The following is a 26,553-nucleotide window of genomic DNA, read 5'->3' as shown; positions in this document are numbered from 1 at the left end:
GCTATAATTTGACTATAGAAGAAGCATACAACTCCATATCTAAGAGAACAACAAGTGGCAGCAATATTAAAGAGGTTGTGTCATCCTTCTTGGTCTCTGAACTCTAATTTGATTCATACTCGACAGCCTGGATCATGTCGATAATTTTGTCGGTGACTTGGTGCAAATATAACTTGCAAAAGGAATCGGTTCTAACTTCTAACTCGAATCCATCTCTTCTTTTTACCCGTCGATCAATATATTTTAATTTGTCTGTAAAAGGTAATCAATCATCTTATTTTCAAGGTTAGAGTAATCCTGATTACAATAGACGACGAGAATATATAACATTTTGTGGTAACCTGTGCAATATTTCACAAAAATCTTCAGATATTAAACTCTATTCTAATATTAGTTCACCATTTTGGAGTTTTCTTGTTTTAAAAAGCTCAGATCACGTATAGAACCTTTATAAATGAAGAAAGAACCGTTCTTCAGGAACAAGTAGAGCTTAAAAATCAGCAACTCACATTACCATATGATCTCTTTTCTTATTTTCATTTCGTACAAGAATGTTGGGTATCAAATCTACACTTTCGAGTCTCAAGAAACGTTATGATGCAGTTTTATCTGGGGCTCTTCGTATATATTAAGGAATTAACAAATTTTGATCTTGTAGCAGTATGATACAAGAAAGCTACGAATCAAGCAGATTTTTCAGACAGTAAGTTCCAAAAACAAACCATGCTAAAAGAATAAGTGAGAAAGACAATAATGCTACCAAAAAAGGCCATCCCACCATGAAAATGCCAAAGCATACAACTAGAATGAAAGGTGAAAATGACCTCAGGATTGAGATGTTGTCAACCCAATGTCCTTTGAACAATAAAAGAACCCCAACATTGATCATGTTCCAATCCATCGATCCACCAAAGCAGAGCCTGTTCAGGCAATTAGCAAGAAATGAATAGCTGTTGCACGTGAATAAGTTATAGGATTTGTGCTCAAAATGGCGAACGCTTGATTGGATGGCGTCATCCCAAGTAGTTGCAGACCCAAACTCCGAGTGTTTATAGCCATGTTTGCATGTGTGCGCAGCAAGGTTTCGCGGAAAGCAACACTGTCCAATAATTCAACATTCAGAAATTCTTGTCAATACGTTGTTGGTAAGATCAAATTGGCATATTTCTTTATCCGGGGTAGCTAAAAAAATGAGCATAGTGACTCGTGGAAGTGTTGGAAGTTATGCATGACATCGAGCATGTGAATGCAAATACTCGTGGAAGTGTTGGAAGTTATGCATGACGTCGAGCATGTGAATGCAAATACTAGGGGCGATGCATTAGGGGAGATGGGGGAGAGGTTACTGAGTGGCATAATGCTACAACTAATGAGTGAAAGGCTAAGAGCATGCCACAATAAGTTGTACCTGTTTTCTGTCTAGTTGAAGGTATTTGGCCACAGAACCAAGTGCACAATCATCCACATTAATAAAGTTGGAACCAGAGAAGGCCACGGCAGAACCATCCTCTGTGCATATGCCTACATGTCCAATGAAAGGTGCCAACCATGAGACTACTGGTAGGGGAGTCCAAACTAAACAACAGGGGAACTTAGTATTCTCTGGATTTATTTCATCAAGAGGCCAAAACTCATGCTGAATGTCTTGGACTGCTCTTATGCTCTCCATTTTATAGGCAGGTTCCAAATCCATTAAAGAAAGTGCTCCTGTTGGCATATGGTGACATACAATTTTGCAGTCATGAAAAAAGGTTTCTGTGAAGAGAGTAAAACAAAAACAAGCAAAAGCAGCTATAAAGAAACATTAGGTGCCAACTGTACTATGTCATACAACTGCATTAATTGATCCGCAGATGTAGAATAAATATCCAGGATTGCTGATGGTTAAAGAAATTTAAAAATTGAGTTAAGCCATCACTGAAATAATAAGACATTTCATTAGATGCAAATCAAATTCAACAATTCAATAAGTGCAAAAGTTCTCTTGGATATCCATATAAAAGGTAGTAACTAATACCTTTATGCAAGCATACAGTTGAAAGTGGTTTTAGCAAAACTTCCATAACAGCTTAGAATATTCAACTCTCTTTCTTTAATTTGAAATGCATGAGTTGAACCCCCCAACTCAACGTGGAAAGTTAGCAATGATTATATCTTCATAATGATCTGCTCTACATCTCTACTGTGACAAAAGTTTATGTCAGTTCTCTTTCTTCCACAGTATCCCTGTGCTCTCATATGTAGTGTTTTGGTAATTCTTGTGAATGACTAAGATTTTATGGAATTCTGTGAGTTGCTTCACAACTTCAATGACCAAAGTATTTCTCTGGTGATTCTAAACCTGCACTTCTAGGTTTCACTTTTTAGGATGCTAAAAGATGCTCCTCTAGAACTAGGCAACCAGAGGCGGATCCAGGATTTGAAGATTGCGGGTGCCAATGTTTTTTATTTAAATTTATTATTAGTGATGGACATCGACTTCGGATGCACATTCAGTTAGTTCAATCCGTTTTGGGCTAATTTGTTTCAATTTTAAAAATTTTTTGTTCATAAATAATAGACAATCATCGAATAAAAATAAATTTTATGCTACTCAATCTAATTCTTGGTCAAATACTGTTGAACAAAAAGGAGAAACATAAATCAAAAAAAACTAAAATTTCAAGTACGCAATTATACCCTTTTAATTCGAACATGATGTAATCAGAAAATTATAATTTATGGTGAGTTCTATAAAAATTTAAAAGAAGAAGAAAGAGAGCATAAAGAAAATTTATCGTCCCCTCAACAACACAAGAAAATACTGTTTATTACGAAAATTCCTAAATTATATTTACCAAACATAATTGTTAGAACATGAGTAGAAATAGGAATATTATATATAATCCTACTTTTGTAATACCTATTTGGAAAAGGATTGTGTCGAATGAGTTGGCAAATCAAGGCATAATCTGCTCCACTGATGAGCCGGTAGATTTGATTACAATCTGCTCCATAAATTGTCAGATATGATTGCAATTTGTTGCTGTAAATATGGACATCATTTATTGTTATTCTAGGAAAATAGATTGGAGAGAATTTCTTGATGTATCTTCTAGGAATTAGGGATTAATTAGATTATTTGATCTTCTTGTTCACCTATAAATATTGTACAACTCTAATGACTAAAGACATGCTTTTGTAGTATCCAAACTTTCATGGTATGAGAGTGGGATTCTTTTCCCTAATATTGTATGGTTAAAACAGCCTTTCACGGAGAATACCTTTCTGAAACATCAAAAGAAGACAAAATGTCTTCTCAAGAAGTTCCAACAAAAAATATGATGACTCAAGGAGGCAATGTTTCTCACATGCCCTTCGAGCTAACTTCTCATCGACTAAACGAGAAGAACTATCTGGAATAGGCACAATCCGTTAAGCTTGCAATCGATGGTCGTGGAAAGTTGGGACATCTGACCGGAGAGACGAAAAAACCGAAAGTCAGAAACACAAAGATGAACACCTGGAGAACAGAGAATTCACTCGTGATTGCCTGGTTAATAAATTCCTTGGAGCCAGTCATAGGTAAGCCTTATTTTTTGTTACCCACTGCTAAGGAAGTATGGGAAGCTGTTAGAGAGACATTCTGATGTAGAAAATGCCTCTCAAATTTTTGAGTTAAGAATTAAACTATGACAAGCTAAGCAAGGTGAGAAAGAAGTCACTGCTTATAATAATGAAATGCTATCTTTGTGGCAAGAGTTAGACCAGTGTTACAATGATGAATAGGAGTGTTCTGTGGATAGTGTTAGAGCAAATAAAAGGGAAGAAAATGAGAGAGTTTACCTTTTTTTAGCGGGATTAAATCGGGAGTTTGATGAAGTCAGGTCACGAATCCTAGGAAAAAATCCTCTACGCTCACTTCGTGAAACCTTTTCTGAAGTTAAAAGAGAGGAAACTAGGAGAAATGTTATGTTAAAACCTGATTTAAGCATTGAACTTAAACCTACTATAGACTTTTCAACTCTTGTAACAGTTAAAAATGCAGATGACAAAAAGAAAAGGCAATGGTGCGATCATTGCAAGAAACACTGGCACACCCGTGAAACATGTTGGAAGATTCATGGGAAACCACCAAACTTGAAGAAGAAGGGAGTTGATAATCGTAGCTCTCAATATCAACATGATCGGCGCTCCAAGCAACTTATTTTGATCGGGGGCAGCAACATTTTCCAGAATCGTCTCTATTTTCAAAGAAACAATAGGAAATTCTGCACAAACTCCTGCAATCTCCACAATTTCATCCAAATGCACCAAATACTTCTACTCCTTCTTCCTCCTTTGTTGAAACAGGTATTGTACCATCCATTTTTCTTAGCGCCAACTCCAAACAAATAGATTTTTGGATCATAGATTCAGACATGATTGGAAGTTTCCGTTTTTTCTCTACTTATACTCCTTGTGCGGGGAATCATAAAGTCAAGTTAGATGATGGTTCCTTCTCTACAATTGTTGGAAAAGGAACTGTTAAACTATCACCTTCCCTCACACTTATGATATTCTTCATGTTCCAAAACTCTCTTGTAATCTGGTTTCTGTCAGCAAATTATCCCGTTCTCTTAATTGTCGTGCTATTTTTGACTCTGATTTATGTGAATTTCAGGAAGAGGTTTCGGGGGAGACGATTGGCAATGCTAGAGAATCTGAAGGTCTTTATTTTCTTGACAACGGGAACAACTCTCTACAACTGAATCCTATTTGTTCGAACTCTACTTCTATTTTGAATAAAGTCATGTTTTGCCACTATAGGCTTGGTCATCCAAGTTTTTATTATTTAAGACATTTGTTACCTCATTTATTTAGAAATAAAAATTCATTCTTGTTCCAATGTGAATTCTGTGAAATGGCTAAGCATCACCGATCTATTTTTCCTTCTCAAAAGTATCAGGCTTCAAAGCCTTTTATGATGATTCATAATGATGTTTGGGAACCATTTAGAATTTCAACAATGTCTGGAAAACAATGGTTTGTAACTTTTATTGACAATCATACTAGACTGAGTTGGGTTTTTTTATTGAAGGACAAATCTGAGGTTAAAAATGGGTTTGAGATTTTCTGTCATGGTGGAAATACAGTTTAATGAGAAAATCAAGATTTTTCAAAGTGACAATGGTCGTGAATTCTTTAATGAACAATTACAACAACAACAAACCCAGTGAATTCCCACATAGTGGGGTCTGGGGAGGATAAGATGTACGCAGTCCATACCACTACCTCCGGAGAAGTAGAAAGGTTTTTTCCGATAGACCCCCGGCTCAAGACAAGGAATAATAAGCAAATCCGTAATAAAGCATGGGACAGGATAACAAGACATAAATACGCCATCCACAAGGAAAAATATGCAAGGAATAGTAAACAATTTCGTAATAGAGCATACAACAAGGTGGCATAACAAGAATAATATACCTACCAAGTAATGCCCTACCCGTAACTGTTCCATGTCCCGCCTGATCACCTCTCTCCAATATTTCTTCGGCCTGCCCCTACCCAGCCTGAAACCATCCAAAGCTAGCCTCTCACACCTACGAACCGGGGCATCCGTGCCCCTCCTTATCATGTGACCGAACCATCTCAATCGAACTTCCCACATCTTGTCCTCCACCGACGCCACTCCAACCTTTTCCCGAATAGTCTCATTCCTAACTCTATCACCCCTAGTAAGCCCACACATCCAACGCAACATCCGCATTTCCGCCACCCTTAATGAACAATTAGGAAGTTTTTTTAGAAAAACAGGGGTAGTACACCAAAGCTCTTATCCTGATACACCTCAACAAAATGGCACTGCAGAAAGAAAGACTGCACAAAGAAAGACTGCACCTTTTAGAGGTAACGAGGGCTTTAATGTTTACTAGTAAAGTTCCACAGTACCTTTGAAGAGAGGCTCTCTTGACTGCCACTTACCTTATTAATAGGATGTCATCCCATCCTCTCAAATTTAAAATACCTTTTAATGTTTTCAGAGAGAGTTTTCCTAACTCTAGGTTAACTGCAGATTTGCCACTAAATGTTTTTGGGTGTACAACATTTGTTCATGTTCATAATCGCAGTAAACTTGAACCGCGGGCTAAGAACTGTGTTTTTGTATGATATGCTCCAAGTTTAAAGGGATATAAGTGTTATGATCCACATGCTAGGAGGATTACTGTCACAATGGATCTAACTTTCTTTGAGTCCCAACTCTATTTTACTACTCATCTTCAGGGGGAGCATCACGTAGAAGATTCGTTTTTTTGGGATATTGAGGAAAATGGACATCACACAAATGAGGAGCTAGATATTACAATAAATACTGATATGAGGGGTCTGGGAGAAGATATGAATACGTGTGATCCAAATGATGAAAAGGGCAGCGATTTGAGAAATGATAAGGACCTAAATGACTTAAATGATAAAAACTCTGATATTGAACCTATAGAGCCTTTAAATGACAAAAATAAAAATGGAAATGGAGAACAAACAAAAGAAATACAGGTGTACTCGAGAAGGAACCGAACTCAAGACAAAAAGACCGAAGATTCTCAACACTGCCAAAAGTCAATTCCGTAAGACCTTACTAGAATTCAAGGTAATCTTCCAACTGATTCTATTTCTAATTCTTTCTCTAAACTGGACCTACCTATTGCAAAACGCAAAGGTGTTAGAAATGCTCCTAAATATCCTATTTCTATGTTTGTGTCCTATAAAAAGTTGTCTCTTATTTATTCAGTCTTTACTTCACAACTTTCTAGTATGGAGATTCAAAAAGCTGTGCAGGATGCTCTATGAATTCCCGAGTGGAAAAGGGCTATTTTGGAGGAATTGCGAGCTCTTGAAAAAAAAGAGACATGGGAATTGGTAGATCTACCCAAGGAAAAGAAGCCAGTAGGCTACAAATAGGTGTTCACTACCAAATTCAAATCAAATGGATCCTTGGAGAGGTATAAAGCCCACCTAGCAGCTAAGGGATTCACACAAACATATGGCATTGACTATCTTGAGACGTTTGCTCCAGTGGCTAACTATCTTGAGCCGTTTGCTCCAGCGGCTAACTATCTTGAGACGTTTGCTCCAGCGGCTAACTATCTTGAGACGTTTGCTCCAGTGGCTAAGTTAAACTCAATTAGAGTTCTATTGACAATTGTGGTAAATCTTGACCGGTCGCTTCAACAATTGGATATGAAGAATGCTTTCTTGAATGGGCAACTAGAGGAAGAAGTATACATGGAGCCCCCCAGGTTTTGAAGAGAAATACAAGTCAAAAACATGCAGACTTAAAAAATCTCTTTACGGTCTAAAACAATCTCCAAGGGCTTGGTTTGAGAGGTTTACTCAATTTGTGAAGAAGCAAGGGTATGTGCAAGGACAATCAGATCACACAATGTTTACTCGACATTCACTAGAAGGAAAAATTGCAGTTCTTATAGTGTATGTCGACGATATCATCCTCACAGGAGATGATGCGGTTGAAATAGGAAACCTAAAGAAGTGTCTCACCTCAGAATTTGAGATAAAGGACTTAGGCGCACTGAAATATTTTCTCGGCATGAAGGTTGCACGATCGAAGAAAGGAATTATAGTGTCACAAAGGAAGAATTTTCTTGACCTGTTAAAAGAAACAAGAATGAGTGGACCAGTTGAAACTTCAAATGACCCGAATCTACAGTTTGCAAAGAAAGGAAAATTGATTCATAGGGGCCAAAATCAGAGCTGGTAGGCAAGTTGATTTACTTGTCACATACTTGCATGGTTTTTAACGAGGCATCCAACAAATTCGTATTATAAGATAGGTGTACTTTTTTTCCTTCACTAGAAATTATTTTTCACAGGATTTTTTCTAGTAAGGTTTTAGCGAGGCACATCATCTATGGATATCCAAGGGGGATTGTTGTAAAAGTGTGGATGTCCACCACTCTAGAAATTACTCCCACTACTTATCTCCATTACTTCCCTCCATTATGAAGATAACCTCCACCATTCATGGGTTTTATTCTTATAACCTTTCACATTAATAACCTCCTCCATTATGTTAATGGTTAATGTCATGTTTATGACAACCTTTTGCACGCCTCTATATGACACTATAAATAGAGGCATAAGGATTCATATTATATATACGAACAATTGGAAGAATGAAAAGCTCTCATCTCTTGTCTTGTCTCATTTTCTTGTTTACTTCTTTCATATTGCTACTTTTTTAGATTAACTCTAATACTCCCTTTGTTTGATTTTACTTGACACACCTATTAAAAAAATAATTAATAATATGGTTATTTTATCATAATACCCCCATTAAATGAAGTTTACATTGTGTTTTAAAATTAATTTAAAGAAAAAATAATTAATGTTAAAGGTAAAATATTTTTTTTCTTTTCTTGATATGTAAAAAATGACAAGTAAAAATAGAAATTCAATTAGAAAAATAGTGATAAGTAAAAGCGAACGAAGTGAGTACTGAGTAAATAATTACGAGATAGAGGAAGTAATCCACCAAGATAGAGGAAGTAATCATTAAACAAAAGTGACAAAACAGATGAAGTGGGGACCACAGGAGGCTTCTTTTAGGGTGTCTAGGTGGGGCCGTGGTTCACGCATCTATCTCAAATTCTGTCCTTCCCCATTTCCAAAAGAAAAAGATAGTTAATCAATCTATAATAATAATAATAATGAATATAATAAAAGTGAAAAGTAAATATTTATATGTTTTGTTCCACACTTTCCCATTGTTTTCTTGTGTGCTGCTTAATAATCAACCACCACCACCTGCTGCCTGCTAGAAAAAAACTGAAGAAAAGCTGTTTTCATTAGTTTGATTTCTTACCTCATTTAAGGTACCATTTTCCTCTTGTTCATTAAGTTGTTGAAATTTAGTTACTTTGTTTGCTTTTTCATTGTTTTGGTGTATGCTTAACTTAAAATCCATCAAGATTTCCTTTCATTTTTTGAGTAAGTAAGAGAAAGGGGCTTAAGGTTTTTGATTAATTAAATTGCCATATAGAGACTTGCAAGCCCTTCATTTTTTATTTTTTTTGGCTTAATGTTTTTGATGTCTCTAGATTCTCAAAAATCAGAACCAATAGAGAATCTTTCTTCCTTTTTGTTTTCAGATTACCATGAGCTAGATAGGGTTCTGTGCTACATATTAACAATGTTGTTGGAGATTCAAAGTTTAAAAATAGCTTTGATTTCATCCTGGAGAATATTGTGTTGCCTTGTTAGATGAAGATGACAAAGCACTGTAGTGACCAAATAAACCTTTTCGGTTCTCTAACCGACAAAGTTGTTGCCATGTGACCAGGAGGTCACAAATTCAAGCTGTGGAAACAGCCTCTCGCGTAATTGCTAGGTAAGGCTGCATACAATAGACCCTTGTGGTCCAGCCCTTCTACGAACTTGCGCATAGAGGGAGCTTTAGTACACTCCTTTGGTAAGATAGCCTGCACATGTGAGCTGAGTTTTTGGGAAGTCTGCTTGAATGCTAGTCTCCTTGTCAACAGCTTGTGAAAGTGTCTAACAAGAAGCCATAAGGAAGTAACATTAATGCAGATACAATGCAGCACATCTTATTGCCTACACTTATATTTTCTTTTCTTTGATAAATTAATGATCTTATTAATGTGAGTAAACTCTTGTATAGAAGCAATAAACCAAAAAGTAGAGAAACCTACAAACTGTCCGAGACCTCATGGTTGGAGATTAACCAAAAACAGGAGGTTATTCCTCAAGTATACAAAGTTATCATCAACTCTTTCAAAAGATTTCCATGCTCTCCTTCCAAATGAATCGTATAAGGGTTAAAGGGGCTATTTCCCATGCCCTACATCTTCTTTCCTTTTTCTAAGGTCCATCTTTGTAACAGGTCCTTTACTGCACCCAGCATTATCCACTGTACATGCTCAGGACCAGCTTTCATTAAACACAGCCAGGTAACACCAGAAAATGCAACAGTAGGCCATCCAGATACTTGCACATCTATACGCAAAGCACCCACTAACACGTATATGTTGGAATAAATCCCGCCACGATAATAATATTGCGGTAATAAAGAAAAATAATTACAACAACGGTAATACGGTTAAACAACAAGAACAATAAGAGCGAGAAAATGACACCAAGATTTTTACGTGGAAACCCAATGAGGGAAAAACCACGGGCCAAGAGGAGCAATTGATATCTCTTTAGTACGGAATTTTACACCATAGTCACAAGTACAATACTCAAAGTGACTACTACACACTCAAAAGAAATCTCTCTTTTGATTTTTTCACCTCGCTACAATATCGCTCACACTCTATTTTTCCTCACAGACTAAACTCTCTGTGATGCCTCGCTCTATTTTTCTTTCTCTCTTTGTTGGTATGTTTTCCAAATGAGCTCAAGAGCTCCTTTTATAGGCAAAAATCTACCCACAAAACTTCATGAAAGGGCATGACTTCCTAACCAAGAAAGGCCAAAATTGCCAAAGGCCATTTTGCCAAAGGTCAATTTGCCAAAGGCCAATTTGACTACTCTAATGTTAGCCTATGACCTTTGCAACCAATTAAGACAAAGCTGAAACATGGGATGGATCCTAAAAATCTCCCCCTCCAGTCCCATGCACCTGAAGGAGGTATCCTCATTCTTCTCCGAGAGAGCTCATGCCGACAAGTTCTTTGCACAACTCGAACTTGTCTTGTGATACCACCTTGGCTAGCATATCCGAAGGATTCTCACTTGTAGGGATTTTCATGATCAGCATAGATTTGTCCCCTGTCTTTTCTCGAATCCAGTGATATCTCACATCGATATGCTTCATTCTTGCGTGATACATGGTGTTTCTGCTTAAGTTTATTGCACTTTGACTGTCACAATAGACAATGTACTCCTTCTATGCAATCCAAGTTCTTGAAGAAACCGTTTCAGTCATACCATCTCCTTGCCAGCTTCAGTAGCTGCAATATACTCGGCTTCAGTTGTAGAGAGTGCGACACACTTCTGCAGCTTCGACTGCCATGATATAGCTCCCCTGAAAATGTAAACAAATATCCTATAGTGGATTTTCTGTTGTTAAGGTCACCTGCCATATCAGCGTTTGTATAGCCCTTCAAGATTGGATTAGTTCCTCCAAAACACAAGCAATCAGCCAAGGTTCCTCTTAGGTACCTCAGTATCCACTTGACTGTTTCCCAGTGTTCTTTTCCAGGATTTTCAAGGAACCTGCTAACAACACCAACTGCATAAGCAATATCCGGTTTGGTACACACCATAGCATACATCAAACTCCCGACTGCTGAAGAATAAGGAACGTTAGCCATATTTCCCTTCTCTTCCTTTCTTGTAGGACACGTTTTCTTGCTTAACTTCAAATGACCAGCAAGAGGTGTGCTAACAGCTTTAGCACTCTTCATGTTGAAGCGTTCGAGTACACGTTCAATGTACTTCTCCTGAGATAGCCACAACTTTCTTCTTGTTCATTCTCGAACAATCTTCATCCCCAGAATTTGTTGCTCTGGGCCCAAGTCCTTCATATCAAATGACTTGGACAGATCTTTCTTCAACTTGGCAATCAGCTCCTTGTCTTGTCCTACAATCAACATGTCATCCACATACAACAACAGAATAATAAAGTTGTTGTTCGAAAATCTTTTAAAGTATACACATGGATCAAAATAAGTCTTTTTGTAGGTTTGACTTTGCATGAATGAGTCAAACTTCTTGTACCACTGCCTTGGTGCCTGCTTCAATCCATAAAGACTCTTATTCAGTTTACAGACCATGTGTTTCTTTCCGGCTACTTCAAATCCTTCTGGCTGGTCCATATAGATTTCTTCTTCCAAATCTCCGTGAAGAAATGCAGTTTTCACATCCAACTGCTCCACTTCAAGATCTAGGCTAGTTGCTAAGCTCAAAATGGTGAGAATAGAAGTCATTTTGACAACGGGTGAGAAGATTTCATCAAAATCAATACCTTTATTCTGTTCGAAGCCTTTTACCACCAATCGAGCTTTATATCTAACCAGCTTGCCATTTCTATCTTTCTTGAGTTTAAAAACCCACTTGCACTTAAGTGGTCTTTTATCGTTTGGAAGTTCAACCAGCTTGTACGTGCCATTTTGCTGTAGAGATTCCATCTCTTCTTGCATGGCTTTCATCCACTTGTTCTTTTATTGATGGACCAATACCTCCTTTAGACTTTCTGGCTCCCCCTCATCATTGATGAGGACATACTCTGAGGAAGGGTACTTGGATGGCTCTACCCTTTGCCTTTCGGACCTCCTCAAAGGTTGAGATTGTTGTTCTACATGAGTAGGGTACTCCACCTGCTCATCATCAGGTTGCTCCCCCTGCTCGACATAATCATCAGGTTGCTCCCCCTGCTCGGCAACCTCATTAGCTGTACTTTCTGCACTTCTGGGATGGTTAGAAGTAGAAGAAATGGTGATAACATTAGGAACTACACCATTCTGTTTCTTGACCTTCTCTAATATATCATCAGCAATTCCGACTTCACTTTCTCGAAAGACTACATCTCTGCTTCTGATGACCTTCTTCTTTACAGGATCCCACAATCTGTACCTAAATTCTTCATCTCCATATCCGATGAATATGCAGGGAACTGATTTATCATCTAGTTTTGTTCTCTGCTCCTTTGGTACATGTGCAAAAGCTCTGCAACCGAACACCTTCAGATGAGAGTATGACACCTCTTTGTAGGTCCAAACTCTCTCCAATGGAACTGATGGACTACGATTGATCAGGTAGCAGGCCACCTGAACTGCTTCACCCCAGAATGACTTAGGCAGTTTAGCCGTTCTGAGCAGGCTTCTCACCTTCTCAACAATGGTGCAATTCATCCGCTCAGCTACACCATTGTGTTGTGGGGTTCCAGGAACTGTCTTCTCATATCTAATCCCATGACCTGAGCAATACTCTTCAATTTCCCTTGAAGTGTACTCACCTCTATTGTCAGTGCGAAGGCGCTTTAGCTTTCGACCCGTCCCCTTTTCCACCAGAACATAAAACTTCTGGAATACTTGAAACACCTGATCTTTGGTTTTCAAGATATAAACCCACAATTTTCGTGAAGCATCATCAATAAAAGTAACAAAATATTTGTTACCGCCGATAAATTCTACCTCCATTGGACCACAAACATCAGAATATATCAGATCAAGTATATTCAATTTTCTTTCAAACGATGTCTGAAATGAGACTCTATACTGCTTACTGAATAAGTAGTAGTCACATGATTTTGCCGTCGTACCTTTTGAAAAAGAGATGAGTGATTTCTTAGCGAGGATTTCTAATCCTTTCTCGCTCATATGACCAATTCTTTTGTGCCACAAATCTACAGAAATCTCTTCTCGAACTGCATTCAATTCATCTCGGTAAATTTCTGCATTTGTCCTGTACAATGTACCACGAGCAACTCCTTTTGCAATTACCAATGCTCCATTGGTGAGTTTCCATTTTTTATTTGCAAAATAGTTCTCGTTTCTATCTCGATCCAAGGCAATTCCATAGATCAAGTTCAACTGCAACTCGGGTACATGACGCACATCTTTTAGAACCAATGTGCATCCAACATTAGTCTTGATACTAATGTCTCCGATCCCCACGATCTTTGAATAACTTGAGTTACCCATTTTCACAGTGTCGAAATCACCCGTTACATATTTGCAGAAAAAATTCCTTACCGGTGTAGCATGGTAAGATGCTGCTGTGTCAACCACCCATTCCGACTCTATTCCTGCCAAGTGCATGCACTCCTCTTCCTCATTTATGAAGAGAACGACATCATCATTGTTTTACACCGTGACTGCAGTGTTGTCGTCATTCTTCTGGCCACTACTTTCACCTTTGCCCCTTTTTCGAGTTGGACAATCTCTTTTGAAGTGACCCGGTTGATTGCAATTGTAGTAATTTCTAGCTTTGATTTGAATCGGACCTTGGGACTTTCCACGACCTTCGGTTCTATCATAGCTATTTGAACTCCTTTGTTGACTTCTGCCTCTACTTTCTGTGATGAGAGCCTGCCCATGATTTTCAAGCTTCTTTCTCATCTTCTTGTTGAGTAGAAAAGCTGATGTGACATCTTTCCGCTCAATAGAATCCTTACCATGTAAAATGGTTGTTGCCAAAGTATCATAAGAAGATGACAATGAGTTCAAAAGTATGATGGATTTATCTTCCTCCTCGATCTTTACATCGAGGTTAGACAACTGCGTGATCAGTCCATTAAGCACATTTAAATGTGACAAGAAATTCGTACCTTCACCTATATGTAGGGCGTACAACTGCTTCTTTAGGTACAATTTATTTGTCAACGTTTTGGACATGTAGAGATTTTCTAACTTTGTCCAAATACCACATGCACCATCTTCGTCTATGATGTTATTGACCACATCATCTGTTAAGTGCAACCTGATTGCACTAGCAACTTTTTCATTCATTTCTTCTCAATCCTCTAATTTTTGGATTCGGATTTTTTGGATTCGCCACTTAGTGGCTAGTGTAATCCTTGTTGGATGAGCAAATCCCTCATCCTCTGCCATGTTGAGAAACCGCTATAACCGTTGAATTTTGCTACCTCGTACTTTACTCCGGACATTTTATTTTTACCGAGTATAGTACCGCTAACCGCAAATATTATTTTCGTGAATAAGCAGAACCTGCGCTCTGATACCAGTTGTTGGAATAAATTCCTCCACGATAATAATATTGCGGTAATAAAGAGAAATAATTACAACAATGGTAGTACGGTTAAACAACAAGAACAATAAGAGCGAGAAAATGACACCAAGATTTTTACGTGGAAACCCAATGAGGGAAAAATCACGGGCCAAGAGGAGCAATTGATATCTCTTTAGTAAGGAATTTTACACCGTAGTCACAAGTACAATACTCAAAGTGACTACTACACACTCAAAAGAAATCTCTTTTTTTATTTTTTCATCTCAATACAATATCGCTCACACTCTCTATTTTTCCTCACAGACTAAACTCTCTGTGATGCCTCACCCTATTTTTCTTTCTCTCTTTGTTGGTGTGTTTTCCAAAAGAGCTCAAGAGCTCCTTTTATAGGCAAAAATCTACCCACAAAACTTCATGAAAGGACATGACTTTCCTAACCAAGAAAGGCCAAAATTGCCAAAGGCCAATTTGACTACTCTAATGTTAGCCTATGACCTTTGCAGTTAAAAGAAAGCTGAAACATGGGATGGATCCTACAGTATACACAAAGCACCCACTAACATGTATGATCATCTCTTTTCCTCCAGTTCTCAGCGGCCAAGATGTCCCTTTTTATTGACAACCATGCAGAAAAAACACATTCCTTAGTGCCCTAGAAGTCCAGCCCAATAGGTAGTGGAAGCACAACTATATATCACTAGTAGTTTGTAACTATTCAGGAACTTTCTTGATGTTGTGTTAGTAATATAATTACATTTGGACTATCAGTGTAGAAATAATAATGGGAAATCGTCCAGTCTGATTGAACTACAAAACATATGTTTTAGCACTTCTTATTATTTGTTTGTTGTTCTTCAAGGCTATAGGCCAATCCAAGTGCTTCTTCAGTTGCCTACAGGGGCGGATCTATGTGAGAGAATGAGGGTGCCAGTTGCTCTGCTAAAATTTTATATATACATATGCATTTTAGTAAATAATGTAGATATAATATATTTCGCACCATAGAACATCATTGACTTCTGCTCTGTTGGCGAAATGCACGGGTGCCAGGGTCGTGCCAGGGCCTTTGCGTGGGTTCGAATCGCTTAAGACACTTCTAAGTTTGTTCTTTCACAAGTCGTTGCGCATGTGCTTTTTTATTTCCTTTCTCGCATTTCTTTTTCCAATTGTGCTTTATATTTCTATCCATTTCAACTCTTCATCCAATGTTGAATTTGTTTTATTTAAATTATCTCTTCATTTTTTTTCTCCTTTTCAAGATCTTCAGTATTTGATTGAATGTAATTTTTTTTTCATTTCAAGGTAGATTTTATCTATTGAATCTATTCTTTGTTTCTTAATCTTTTAACTAAAGACAATGATTGATGTATGCTAGTTCATTGATTTCTTTTTACACTTTATTAGGAGTTTTTTTAATTTAACAATTAAATATTTTATTATTGTGAGAAATATAGGAGAAAAATATTCTTTAATTGTTGTACCTACATTATTACATTGAGACCCTATTTATAGACACTACATTTCAATCATTTTCCAAGTAGGACACTACATTACAATCCTTTTTCAAGTAGGATTCTATATATTATTTTTATTCCTACTCATCTTCTAACACTCCCCCTCAAGTTCTATATATTATTTTTATTATCACTCATCTTCTAACACTCTCCCTCAAGCTGGTGCATACAAGTCATATGTTCAAGCATGTTACATATGTAATTAATATGATGACTGGGGAGAGACTTGCTGAAGATATTTGCACGTTGATTACTCGACTTCACAAATTTTGTAACAATATCTTTTAAGAGTATCTTTTCTCTGACAAAGTGACAATCAATTTCAATGTGCTTAGTCTTCTTATGATGTACTTGGGTAGTCAATGATGAGACTCTTTGCCCATCTCATGACAAAGTGATGTTTGATTTTTTGATCTCATCATTAAAGGTTCAAACTTATTCATAGGACTAAAACAAAAATCAGCGATGAACGTCTGTAGAAATTGTACTGAACCACTGAAAAGATAGAAAGGGGTCAAACAGATCTCACTGGAAAACTGACGAAGGTCACCGGATTAGGGTTCCGACGATCTAAATCCAAAACAAAACTAATGGAAAGGCTTGCAGGACTGGGAGAACCTATCATAAGAGAAAGTGCTCGAATAATTGGTTTCAGAACTGTGATGAAGCCATTAGATTATTAGATTTGACAGCTGAAAAGTGATCAAAATTTGAGAAAAAGTATATGGGTAGGGTCGGAATGATGGTACAACCATACTGGAAAATAGAAATTATATGGGTAGGGTCGGAATGCAGGCAAAACAGAAATTATATGGGTAGTGTCGGAATGATAGCACAAATCTACTGAAAAAGAGAAATTATATGGCTAAAGTTGGAATGGTGACACGACCCTACTAAAAAAGAGAAACTATATGGGTAGGGTTGGAATGATTGCACGACCCTACTGGAAAATAGAAATTATATGGGTAGGGTCGAAATGACGACACTAACCTACTGAAAAAGAAAAATAATATGGGTAGGGTCAAAATGACAAATAACTCAATGCTTCAACACTCCTCCTTGAGGTGTTTGCTGGTAACTCCAAGTTGTTCACAAAGAGTTTCAAAAAATTGAACTAAGCTAGTTAGTACTAGCCACAGAGTTAGCAGAAACTGTCCAGGTAGTACGGATTCTTCACAGCAGCATATCTTGTAAATGCGCCTTAGACTGCCAAGATTGTTGGTTGGACATTAATGAACTCTGATTCGCCCTAAGTGCAGCCAATCTTTCCTCCATAGTCGTATAATCTAACATGGCTTTCACAAGATCAGAAACAACAAAGTTGAATTGTTCTGTTTCAAAAAGTGTCTCAGATTCTTCTTGTGGTGTTGATTGATGATGTATCTGGTTCTTCTCCAATAGTGTTTCGCCCATATTGAACATTTCAGGCACGTTATTTTCTTTTCTGGCACAGCAGGTTCTTGAGAAAAAGACGCAGTTAGCCCCAACAGACCATTAGCTTCACCAGTAGCAGTAGCTTCCTGAGTTATTGGATTCCACTGTGACGCCCATGTATTCATCCAACGGATCCAAGAAGTCAGGCATATTTAATTCACGTCCATTGTAGCGCAGCAATTTTCAATATTTCCAGAATAAAAAATAAAATCGTCATCCTTGTGCTTGCTGGTCACAATAACATGCTCACATTGACTACTTCGACAAACTTGCTCAGAATTTGAGTTCCAATTCAAAGGAAAACTTCTTTTTATCATTTCAACTGTAATCACTTCTTGGCCGCTAGATTTGAAAACAACACATTTTTTATCTTTGAACAGTAACATATAATCTCCTTCTAGCATTTGACCAACACTCAATAGATTTTGGTCAAGATCAGGTACTAATAAAACATCTTGAATAAATTTAGTACCTTTGGGAGCTTCAATTGCAACAGTTCCTTTACCAACAATTTCTAACTTGGTTTTATCGGCCAACTTGACACTACCTTTGGCAGATTCCAACTTTGTAAAATATTCTCGTTTGCTGGTCATGTGTTGAGTGCAACCACTGTCCAGAAACCATGTGTTCTCATCATTCAATCTTGCTGCTGCCATCGTCGTAAACCCAAACTCCTCCTATTCTTCAACTTCCAAAACGTTGGCTTTTTGAGTTTGTTGGTTGTTCTCCTTCTTCACTCTGCAAAACCTTTCAATATGACCAAGCTTATTGCAATATCTACACTGGAGAGGTGATTTCTTCCCCTTAAACCAACAATCATCCTCCTTATGATTGGTTTTTCTGCAATACTTGCATGGAGGAAAGTTTTCTCTCTTCTTGACTCCATTGCGGGAATTGCCTTGATATTTCTACTAGAATTAGTAGAAGTTTCTGGGATTTTACCTTCCTCTTGCATCTGCATCTTCCCTTTGAACTTGGCTTGAAGAGCAATTTCAGTAGCTTCTTCTAGCCTCAAGGATCTTCTTTGCTCTTGTGCTTGAAGAGCATGTACAAGTTCTGAAGGTGACAGTTTTGTGAGATCTTTCGAATCTTCAAGTGAGGAAAGTTTTTCTTCAAATCTTTCCGGCAAACTCACAAGAACCTTTTCCACGATTCTTGAATCTGTAAGCTCTTCTCCCGTAAGTCTGATTTGGTTTACAACCTTCATCAACTTGTTGGAGAATTCTTCAATAGTTTCTAAATCCTTCATTCTGGGAATTTCAAACTCTCTTCTCAGATTTATCACTTTTATTTGCCTAATATTGTCACTTCCGTAAAATTCTTCTTTCAACTTGTCCAGAACCTTCTTTGCAGTCTCACTCGCCATAACAAAATTACTTCCGAAAGTGTTGATTGTATGCAAGAGAGAGCTTTAAAGTTTTTTGCAACCTCTTCTCTGTGATTCTTAATTTGCGCCATAGTTGGATTATTTGGCAAAGGATTTACCTCTCCTCCAATCTCTGTTACTTCCCACATATCATATGCTCTTAAGTATGTTCTCATCTTGACAGCCCAAATTGGATAATTCTCACCAGAAAAAATTGGGGGTGAAGGAATTGAAAAATTGTTGGAAGCCATAACAATATTGACTTTTACGCAAGGTTATTTTGGGGTTCTTCTCTCTCACAGATCCCTCAAGAAATTGGCTTTGATACCATTTGTTGTTCTACGGACCACAGAGAAGAAAAAAACGTACAAAACTGTCGTATGAAGGATAAAATATTCTTCTTGTTTATTCATCCACATCTGAGAATATAAATAGACAAAAATACTCTTATTCTATTTCTAACTAGGAAACTAATAAAATCCTATTCTAACTTCAACTAGGATACTAATAAATCCTATTCTATATCAACTTAAATAACTGAATTTCAGAAATAAAATTACTAAACTAAAAAGAAAAATAACAGCAAAAAACTCAATGCTTCAACAATAATAAACATTAATATCTTAATAGAATTAGAGTGAATTGCAGAAGAATTACTTTTGACAATTAAAATGATTTTTTATCTTGTCTCTTTCGTTAGCTAATGGAGTACTAATAATGCAGATCCCTAATGTCAAAGTAGTACATGAAAGTAAGAAAAACAATACATATTCCAACCACGTTATGTACATAAGAAAAACTATCTATATTCCCACTACATTATGTACAGATAGGTTGAGTCTCTTATAAGCTATTCAAATTTTCTTTCTATCAGTTAGTTAGCTTAAATCGAGAAAGCTCCATCCAATTATATTCGGCCATGTGTCTTACCTATTTTTGACAAATAAAGAAATAATGTCTTTCCATTTGGAATACATATCACACGTGCGGTAATTATAAAAATAGGAGCAATTTTCAGATTGAGTCCTAGTGTGCTTACTACTACTAATAAGTGATCAATTTTAGCTTGTGCTATGAGATAAATTCAAACTACAAATCACACTACTTACTAAAGTACATGATCAGAGAGTTGCAAAGATGATTGTGATCAGCATGAACAATTGTCAGTCTATACTCTGATAAAGAATTGACTTGGAATCAAGTTTTTAATTAGTTATACAAATGTAGAAGTAGAAAAATTAAGAGATCCCTGGTATGCTAGAGCTTCACGTGAGGCCAACTTGAAGAGACTTGATGCTTGCTGCATTGGTTCATACTATCAACATCAGATTGATACTCATGTCCCAATTGAAATCTTCTTTTTTACTACTGTATTTAATTAAAATACACTAAAAGTTACGTTCAACAACAATTTAATTACCAATAGTAGACTTTCTATGGTACAATGACTTTAGTTGATCATTTGTCATACATAAAATATTTTTAATTTCAGTGTGATTGGTCATGTTGTGAAGAGCTATGTGTCTTGGACCCACCCAAATATTTTGTACCCATGTCGGATCCTCCAAAGGTGCATAGCGTTTGAAGGATCCAACAAACACCCAGCAGTACCTTTGAAGAGTCCAAGCAACTCATATGTGAAGAAAGATAAAAATGTTACAACGTGAAGTTTTTGTTTCATTCTTCTGATTAAATTTCTCAAGAACTGATACTATTTACTAATCATTTATTCTATCATGTAGTATTCAACTACTATGTAGTCCAAGAACTATTTTCTTTTCACTTTTCTTTTCTTTTTTCCTATGCCGACGATGGTATATTCGCGGGAAGGGGAAGAAGGTAGTAAAATAGACTAGGATTCCATGGATCTAATTAAGTCCCTCCATGATATGCTAGTAGTAGGTCTCCCCAGAATTGACTTTCAAATAGTAAGAAACACCTAGTAGCCTATGACATCCTATATACCAGAAAACCCTTTCTAAGACATGTCAATCAGAAGAGCTTCAAAGAAGTAGGCACACACAAAAATTAAATATAATTCAATCAAAGTGCTCATTTCAATATAATAAAATCTTGCAATCATCAAATGTGAAACCTCGAGTTCAATTTGTCATATAACCGGAAAGCACTAATTCACAGCATTCAGTTGATTACAAAACCAACTGGAAGTGGAAGACCCTAAAAAATGCTGGCAATATGGCATTAATCAAACAACAATGAAGGACACAGGGCAAGGCGCGCACACGTAATATGCAAAGCAACATAATCAAAGAATACAAAGTAAAATTTCATTCTATGTCCCCTTGATATTTCTTCTTAAAGCACATAAGCCCTGTAGAATTTATTAAACCAAATACGAGATGATGAAAGTGGCAACTATGCGACAGTCAATCATTCAATCTTTTTATACCTTGGTGTATATGAAGTGACTGCAAATTATTGGATGTAGTACAATAACCGTAAATTATAAGAAATAGAAAACACAGCCCTAATACTCGCCTATAAATCAATATTCAAACATCTTCCACACAATCCTAATCATTTATTGCAAATATCTAAGGCTTTCACATCCAAATATTAGTGCATGTCAAAATAAACCCATCTCCAAATGTTCGGTCAGCAATCAAAGTGAAGGAGAAGAAAAACCCCAAATTAGGCACTCAAAAAAATTAGTCATAATCATAAATTAGAACAATTAAATAACCTTAGAAGAAATTTTGTCTGAAATTGATGAATTAACTAACCTTCGAAATCTAGGTCGCACTTTTCAGCTTTGGAGAGATTAGAAATAGTTGGAGATAGCTATTTCTAATTGTACCAGCAAGATCGCTCCTTAAAAATTTCCAATTATGAACAAGCTGAGTTAAATAGTGGCTCCGTACAAGGTTGGGCTACTCTAATTTGGAATTGAGAAGTTTAATATTCCAATTAGTCATTTCTCATCAATGCTTATCAGCTTCATACCTTCAGGAACAATGAAACCTGTAGTTGTATTATTATATGTTTCAAAAGAAACAAATTTCTCCAATTTTCAAAAGGTATGGTTTATGAAGTTAATAGGAAATGGGAATAAGAAGGGGAAGACAAATAGCACGGGTGTGGTATGATGTAAAAGGATTGTTATTATATGGAAAAGGGTTTATTTTTGGCTGAATAAATAAAATAAAGTAAGAGATTTTTTTTTCTTATAAAGCATTGCTATAGTGACTATCGAAACGGTTCAGGCAATCATTGAGATAAAACACCCAATTACAAAGGTTATCAAACAACAACAATAATTATAATACTAAATAGTTTTACTAGAACAATTTTTTTACAATGATTAGAACCGTTGCAATAGACCCTTTATAGTAATGCTTTTGGAACCGTTGCCAAAAATTTGGTTGCAATAGAGGTAATTTCTAGTAGTGAATATCCACAAGGCCAATTATTGAAGGGTGGAAAGCCTATTGCTGCGATGACTATTTGGGGAGTGCGAGTAGCCATTTCCCTGAATACCATTGATCGGTTCTTGTATGGACCAAAGTATCAGACTCTGGTAAACACTGAGGAGATAAATTATCGGATTGAAGAAATGAGAAAAATAACTCGTAGGATGCTGGGTACTGAGAAGAAGAATTATTTCTTTAGATGGATTGTAGAGCTAATAGCTTCTAATGGGCAAAATGTTGTGTGGGTAGTATGAAGCCCATGGGTGGTCTCCCAGAAGATTGAGAAGAATACCCTCAACTTTGAGGGTAAGGCATGATGGACATTGGCCCGACATAGGCTATGTCCAACAATAGGAGATAACGTTCTGAGCATTGGTGGATATGAAAATTGGCCCGACACAGGCTAATTTTGGGGAGATTATTTTTAGCCATGGGTAGAGAATTGATGGTATGGAAAGAGGCGATCTTTGTTTCAGGCTAAATAATGAGGAAATTATGTTCAATGTTCGTAGAACTATGAAGTAGCCAACTGACAAAAGGATGGTAATGAACAGTCTTAATTATACTAGAGGCTAACCTTATGGCTACCTTGATGAAGTCTAAGTAATCAAGGTCCCTATTTCGTGCATTAATGTTAAATCAGGTGTTGCATGGGAGGAAACCCAAGTTGTCTTATTATTTTTGCATTTGTGGCAATTTGTGTTATTGTGATTGATATCAGATCTATGCACCTAAGATGCCACAAGTATTTTCCTAACTCTCTTGCATTGAGGTGGCAGAATGTATTGGGGACAATGCATGCTTATTTGATAGGGGCCCTACTACTTGTTCGTCTAGATGTCCTCTTGGTATTTTTATTATTACGTCTCTTTCCCCCAAAGTGTGTTATCATTGTAAAATCTTGATCTTAGGTATTATGTTGTGTTATAGCATGTGTTATGTGTTGTTTGTATTTAATTGGAATAAAAATATGGAATTTAAGCACAGTTGACATATTTTGTTTTGTGTTTTTTAAGCTTTTAAAAAATATGATACGACTTAAAAATTCTTTGTTAACTATGTCTTGAAATATTTGCATAACCATTGTTTGAATATTTTTATGACATTAGTATTAGGGACAAAATAATCAAAGCTTAGAATTACATGAACTGGATAGGTAGTAGTTGATAATATAACCCTTTACCATGTGTGTGAGAGACATTTACCTAGTTCACTTTGTGTATCTAATCTAAAAACTTCTCCTATTAGTCTCGTCTAGGTTGTAGGATTGTTGGTTAGGACATGATCATAAGCCACGTTTGAATAAGTCCACCCATAGCCTAAAAGACAAACCAAATGTGAATTAAGTATCCCTTGATCCCTAATTTAAGCCTAAATCGACCTATTTTCTTGTTTTCACCTTTTCACCTTCCCACTAAATACAAGGAACGTGTTTTTGCCTTGATCCATCTTTAGACCCTGTGCACCTCAACTCAGGCAAATCGCTTAAGTTAAGGGTGGCTTTCATAGGGGTGTGTAGTTGAAAATATGTATGAAGAAGGATGTTGAAACAAAAAGGAAAAGAAAGTAGGGTTGGGTATGGTAGAAAAATATAAAGAAGTGAAAAAAATAAAAATTAGGAAGAAAAAAAAAAGAAAAAAGAGTGAAGTGAATAAATACAATGAAAGAATGAAACCACACCCAATCCTAATAAGCAATAAAGGAGTAAATAGGAGAATAAACGAAACATCGTTGAGAAGTTGAACCAATAAATTAGTGTAGTGTCAAGAATGGCGAGTCACTATATCCTAAATATTCCATACCTGCCCCCAAGCCTATGTTACAAGCCTAGAAATGTCCTTAGTGATCCTAGTCCAATTTTCCAAGAAACTAATGTACAAAAAATAAGGGTAAGCCTATGATATTTTATGCACATTGTCTGAACTTCTTTTGAGAGGGTGAGTGTCATGATATTGTCCTTGAATTGACATGCACTAGTATACTGTGAGAGTTGGGACTTCTATGCTGTGAGGGTACATTAGTTGTATTGTTAACTGCTTAAATGTTCGGGTAGTGTAAATTATGTATACACTTGGATGTTTGTTGCTAATGTAATGTCATCACTTGATTCCTTTGTGTCATATTATTGTGCTACATGGATCCTCACAGTTGTTTTGAAAGATGTAAATAGGAGGGGTTAAGTAATTTAAGCCAAATGAGTTCACTGTCGTAGGTGCCTTAGGTTTTTTTTTGTTAAACATCGTGTTTTTATGTTATGTGTTAGTTGCCTAAGGACATGCAAATGTTTTAAGTTGAGGGTGTTGATGTGTCATGGTTTCATGGCACTTTCGATGCTTAAAAAAGAAAATTATGCAAGACTTAGGTATGTTTGTTTGATATGATGTGTTTTTATGTTAGTTTTGTAGGAAAATGGAGTGTAAAGCAGAGAATGAGCAAAAAGTGATGAACTGTTTCATGAAGGCGACCTACGAACACTACCTATGTGTCATAGGTAGTACCTAGGGTCCTGTAGGTTAGGTCCATAGGTAGGGTTCCTGAGATTTTGAAAGTTAGTTGTTTCTTCTGATTCCTACGAAGACTGCATACGAGGTATAGGAATTATTTCAGCCCCATAGGTACCCCTCGTAGGTAGGATTCTAAACATCCAAAGATTCCTATTTTTCCTACAAACCCACTTATGGCCCGTAAGTGAGGTCATAGTTTTGTGCTGACTTAAATTGACTTCTTTGTTTAAGATAGGTTTGCTGATGTAACTATAAATACCAATTGGATGTTTCATTATTTGGGACACACTTTATACACATATTACATTGTTTTGATTTTTGAGATAGACTTTTAATCTTAGAATTCTTGTTTTTGTTTTTCAGGGTTTGATATTAATCTGAGATTTCGATTTTCATGCTTCACTAATAGTGAGATCATTGTATGCTTTAATCTATGAATTCTATGTGTGTTCTTATGAACATAAGCAGCTAAACCTAATAACTAGGATTGTGGGAACCCTTATGGATTAACAAAACAGAGGAAGTGTAAAGTCATTCTAAATTGGTGTTGTTGCATGTATTGTGATTTTCTTTGCTTTCTTAATGGTTGCAAATGTTTGAAATACACCTGTACTCGACACTAACTTGAGAGGGTGGTTGATATTATGAAAGGGATATCACAACAGTAATTTTGAAGCTAACAACCATCATCTAATTAACTTGAGATCGAGATGAATAGTTGATCAGGGATCCAAGACAAGGGTTAGTAATGTGATACGCTGAGATCAAGAGGAGATGAGTGAAATTCACCCGAACCATGATCGAGAGCAGTTGGGTGATGCATAATTTCATGACCCAAACCATGGCCTAGCCATGACGGGTATCTCAAGTCGCACGTGAAACGAAGATCACCCCCTTCATCTAGCCTAACCAGCAGAAAGAATTAAGTATCAGATGAATTCTGAACATATAACAAGATAACATATAATAAATCTAATAACAATTCATAATATTTCGATACCAACCACCGATAACCGGATAACCGACCGTCACCTAAATAATCAACCAAACCACCCAATTCCACAGTAGTCCGACAAAGCCTGTACAAATTTGAAATCAATATAATGTTTGGACATGCCCTCAGCAATAGCCAAAGCAAAGTCATAAAAAGGTCTAAGACATAGGAAATAAGGACTATGAAATGAAGCCTTTCGAAGTATAAAAGCTCACAACTTTAATGTCAACCCACAAACGAACTCGAGCACCTAACACTGTGTAGGAAAAGTAGAAAAAGTTTCGGTACCTACATCATGTAGGGATATAGTGTCCGAAGACGGTTAGTGGATGAAGCATTAGCATGTAACTCAAGGATAGAGGAACAAAATTATGCCATGATAAAAGTTCAAAATCAATACAACATTCAATGCAGAATATTATGAAAAATACATATACATATATAATACCACATGCTGGGGTAGGGAACAGGGTTATCATGAACTTCGAAAACCTTAACCTAGGTTGTGTAGCATAACCATCAAAAAATAAGGCACCCACGGGCTATATGGGCCTAGTTCTTCCCTATATGGAAGGTCCCTAGTCCGTGTAGCCGCACGAACCAGAGAATATTCATATCC

The 26,553-nt window shown here is 36.7% G+C and overlaps 1 protein-coding gene across 5 annotated transcripts; it reads right to left on the bottom strand.

Annotated features, from left to right (window-relative positions):
• Positions 1-598: 598 nt before the first annotated feature.
• Positions 599-22,227, bottom strand: LOC107871373 (retrovirus-related Pol polyprotein from transposon TNT 1-94). Of its 5 annotated transcripts, none has more exons than XM_047412847.1 (4): positions 21,750-22,131; positions 2,903-3,025; positions 1,409-1,707; positions 599-1,099 (listed from the first exon to the last, which is right to left on the bottom strand). In XM_047412847.1, exons 3-4 carry the CDS (start codon positions 1,691-1,693, stop codon positions 677-679), a joined length of 708 nt encoding a protein of 235 aa, XP_047268803.1. In that variant the 5' UTR covers positions 1,694-1,707; positions 2,903-3,025; positions 21,750-22,131; the 3' UTR covers positions 599-676. The 5 variants fall into 5 exon arrangements, with proteins under 5 accessions (XP_047268803.1, XP_047268804.1, XP_016573782.1 ...); XM_047412848.1 differs by having other exon boundaries at positions 2,903-2,987; XM_016718296.2 differs by lacking the exon at positions 2,903-3,025 and having other exon boundaries at positions 21,750-22,159.
• Between the last annotated feature and the right edge of the window lie 4,326 nt (positions 22,228-26,553).

Source organism: Capsicum annuum, chromosome 5 (genome assembly GCF_002878395.1).
Source record: "Capsicum annuum cultivar UCD-10X-F1 chromosome 5, UCD10Xv1.1, whole genome shotgun sequence".
Lineage (NCBI taxonomy): Eukaryota > Viridiplantae > Streptophyta > Magnoliopsida > Solanales > Solanaceae > Capsicum > Capsicum annuum.
Note: the sequence above shows the minus strand (reverse complement) of the source record. Positions and strands in the feature narration are given on the sequence as shown.

What these genes read in the sequence shown, in the direction of transcription:
- LOC107871373 (XM_047412846.1), bottom strand. Translation starts at nt 13,760, where the DNA reads ATGCACTTGGCAGGAATAGAGTCGGAATGGGTGGTTGACACAGCAGCA.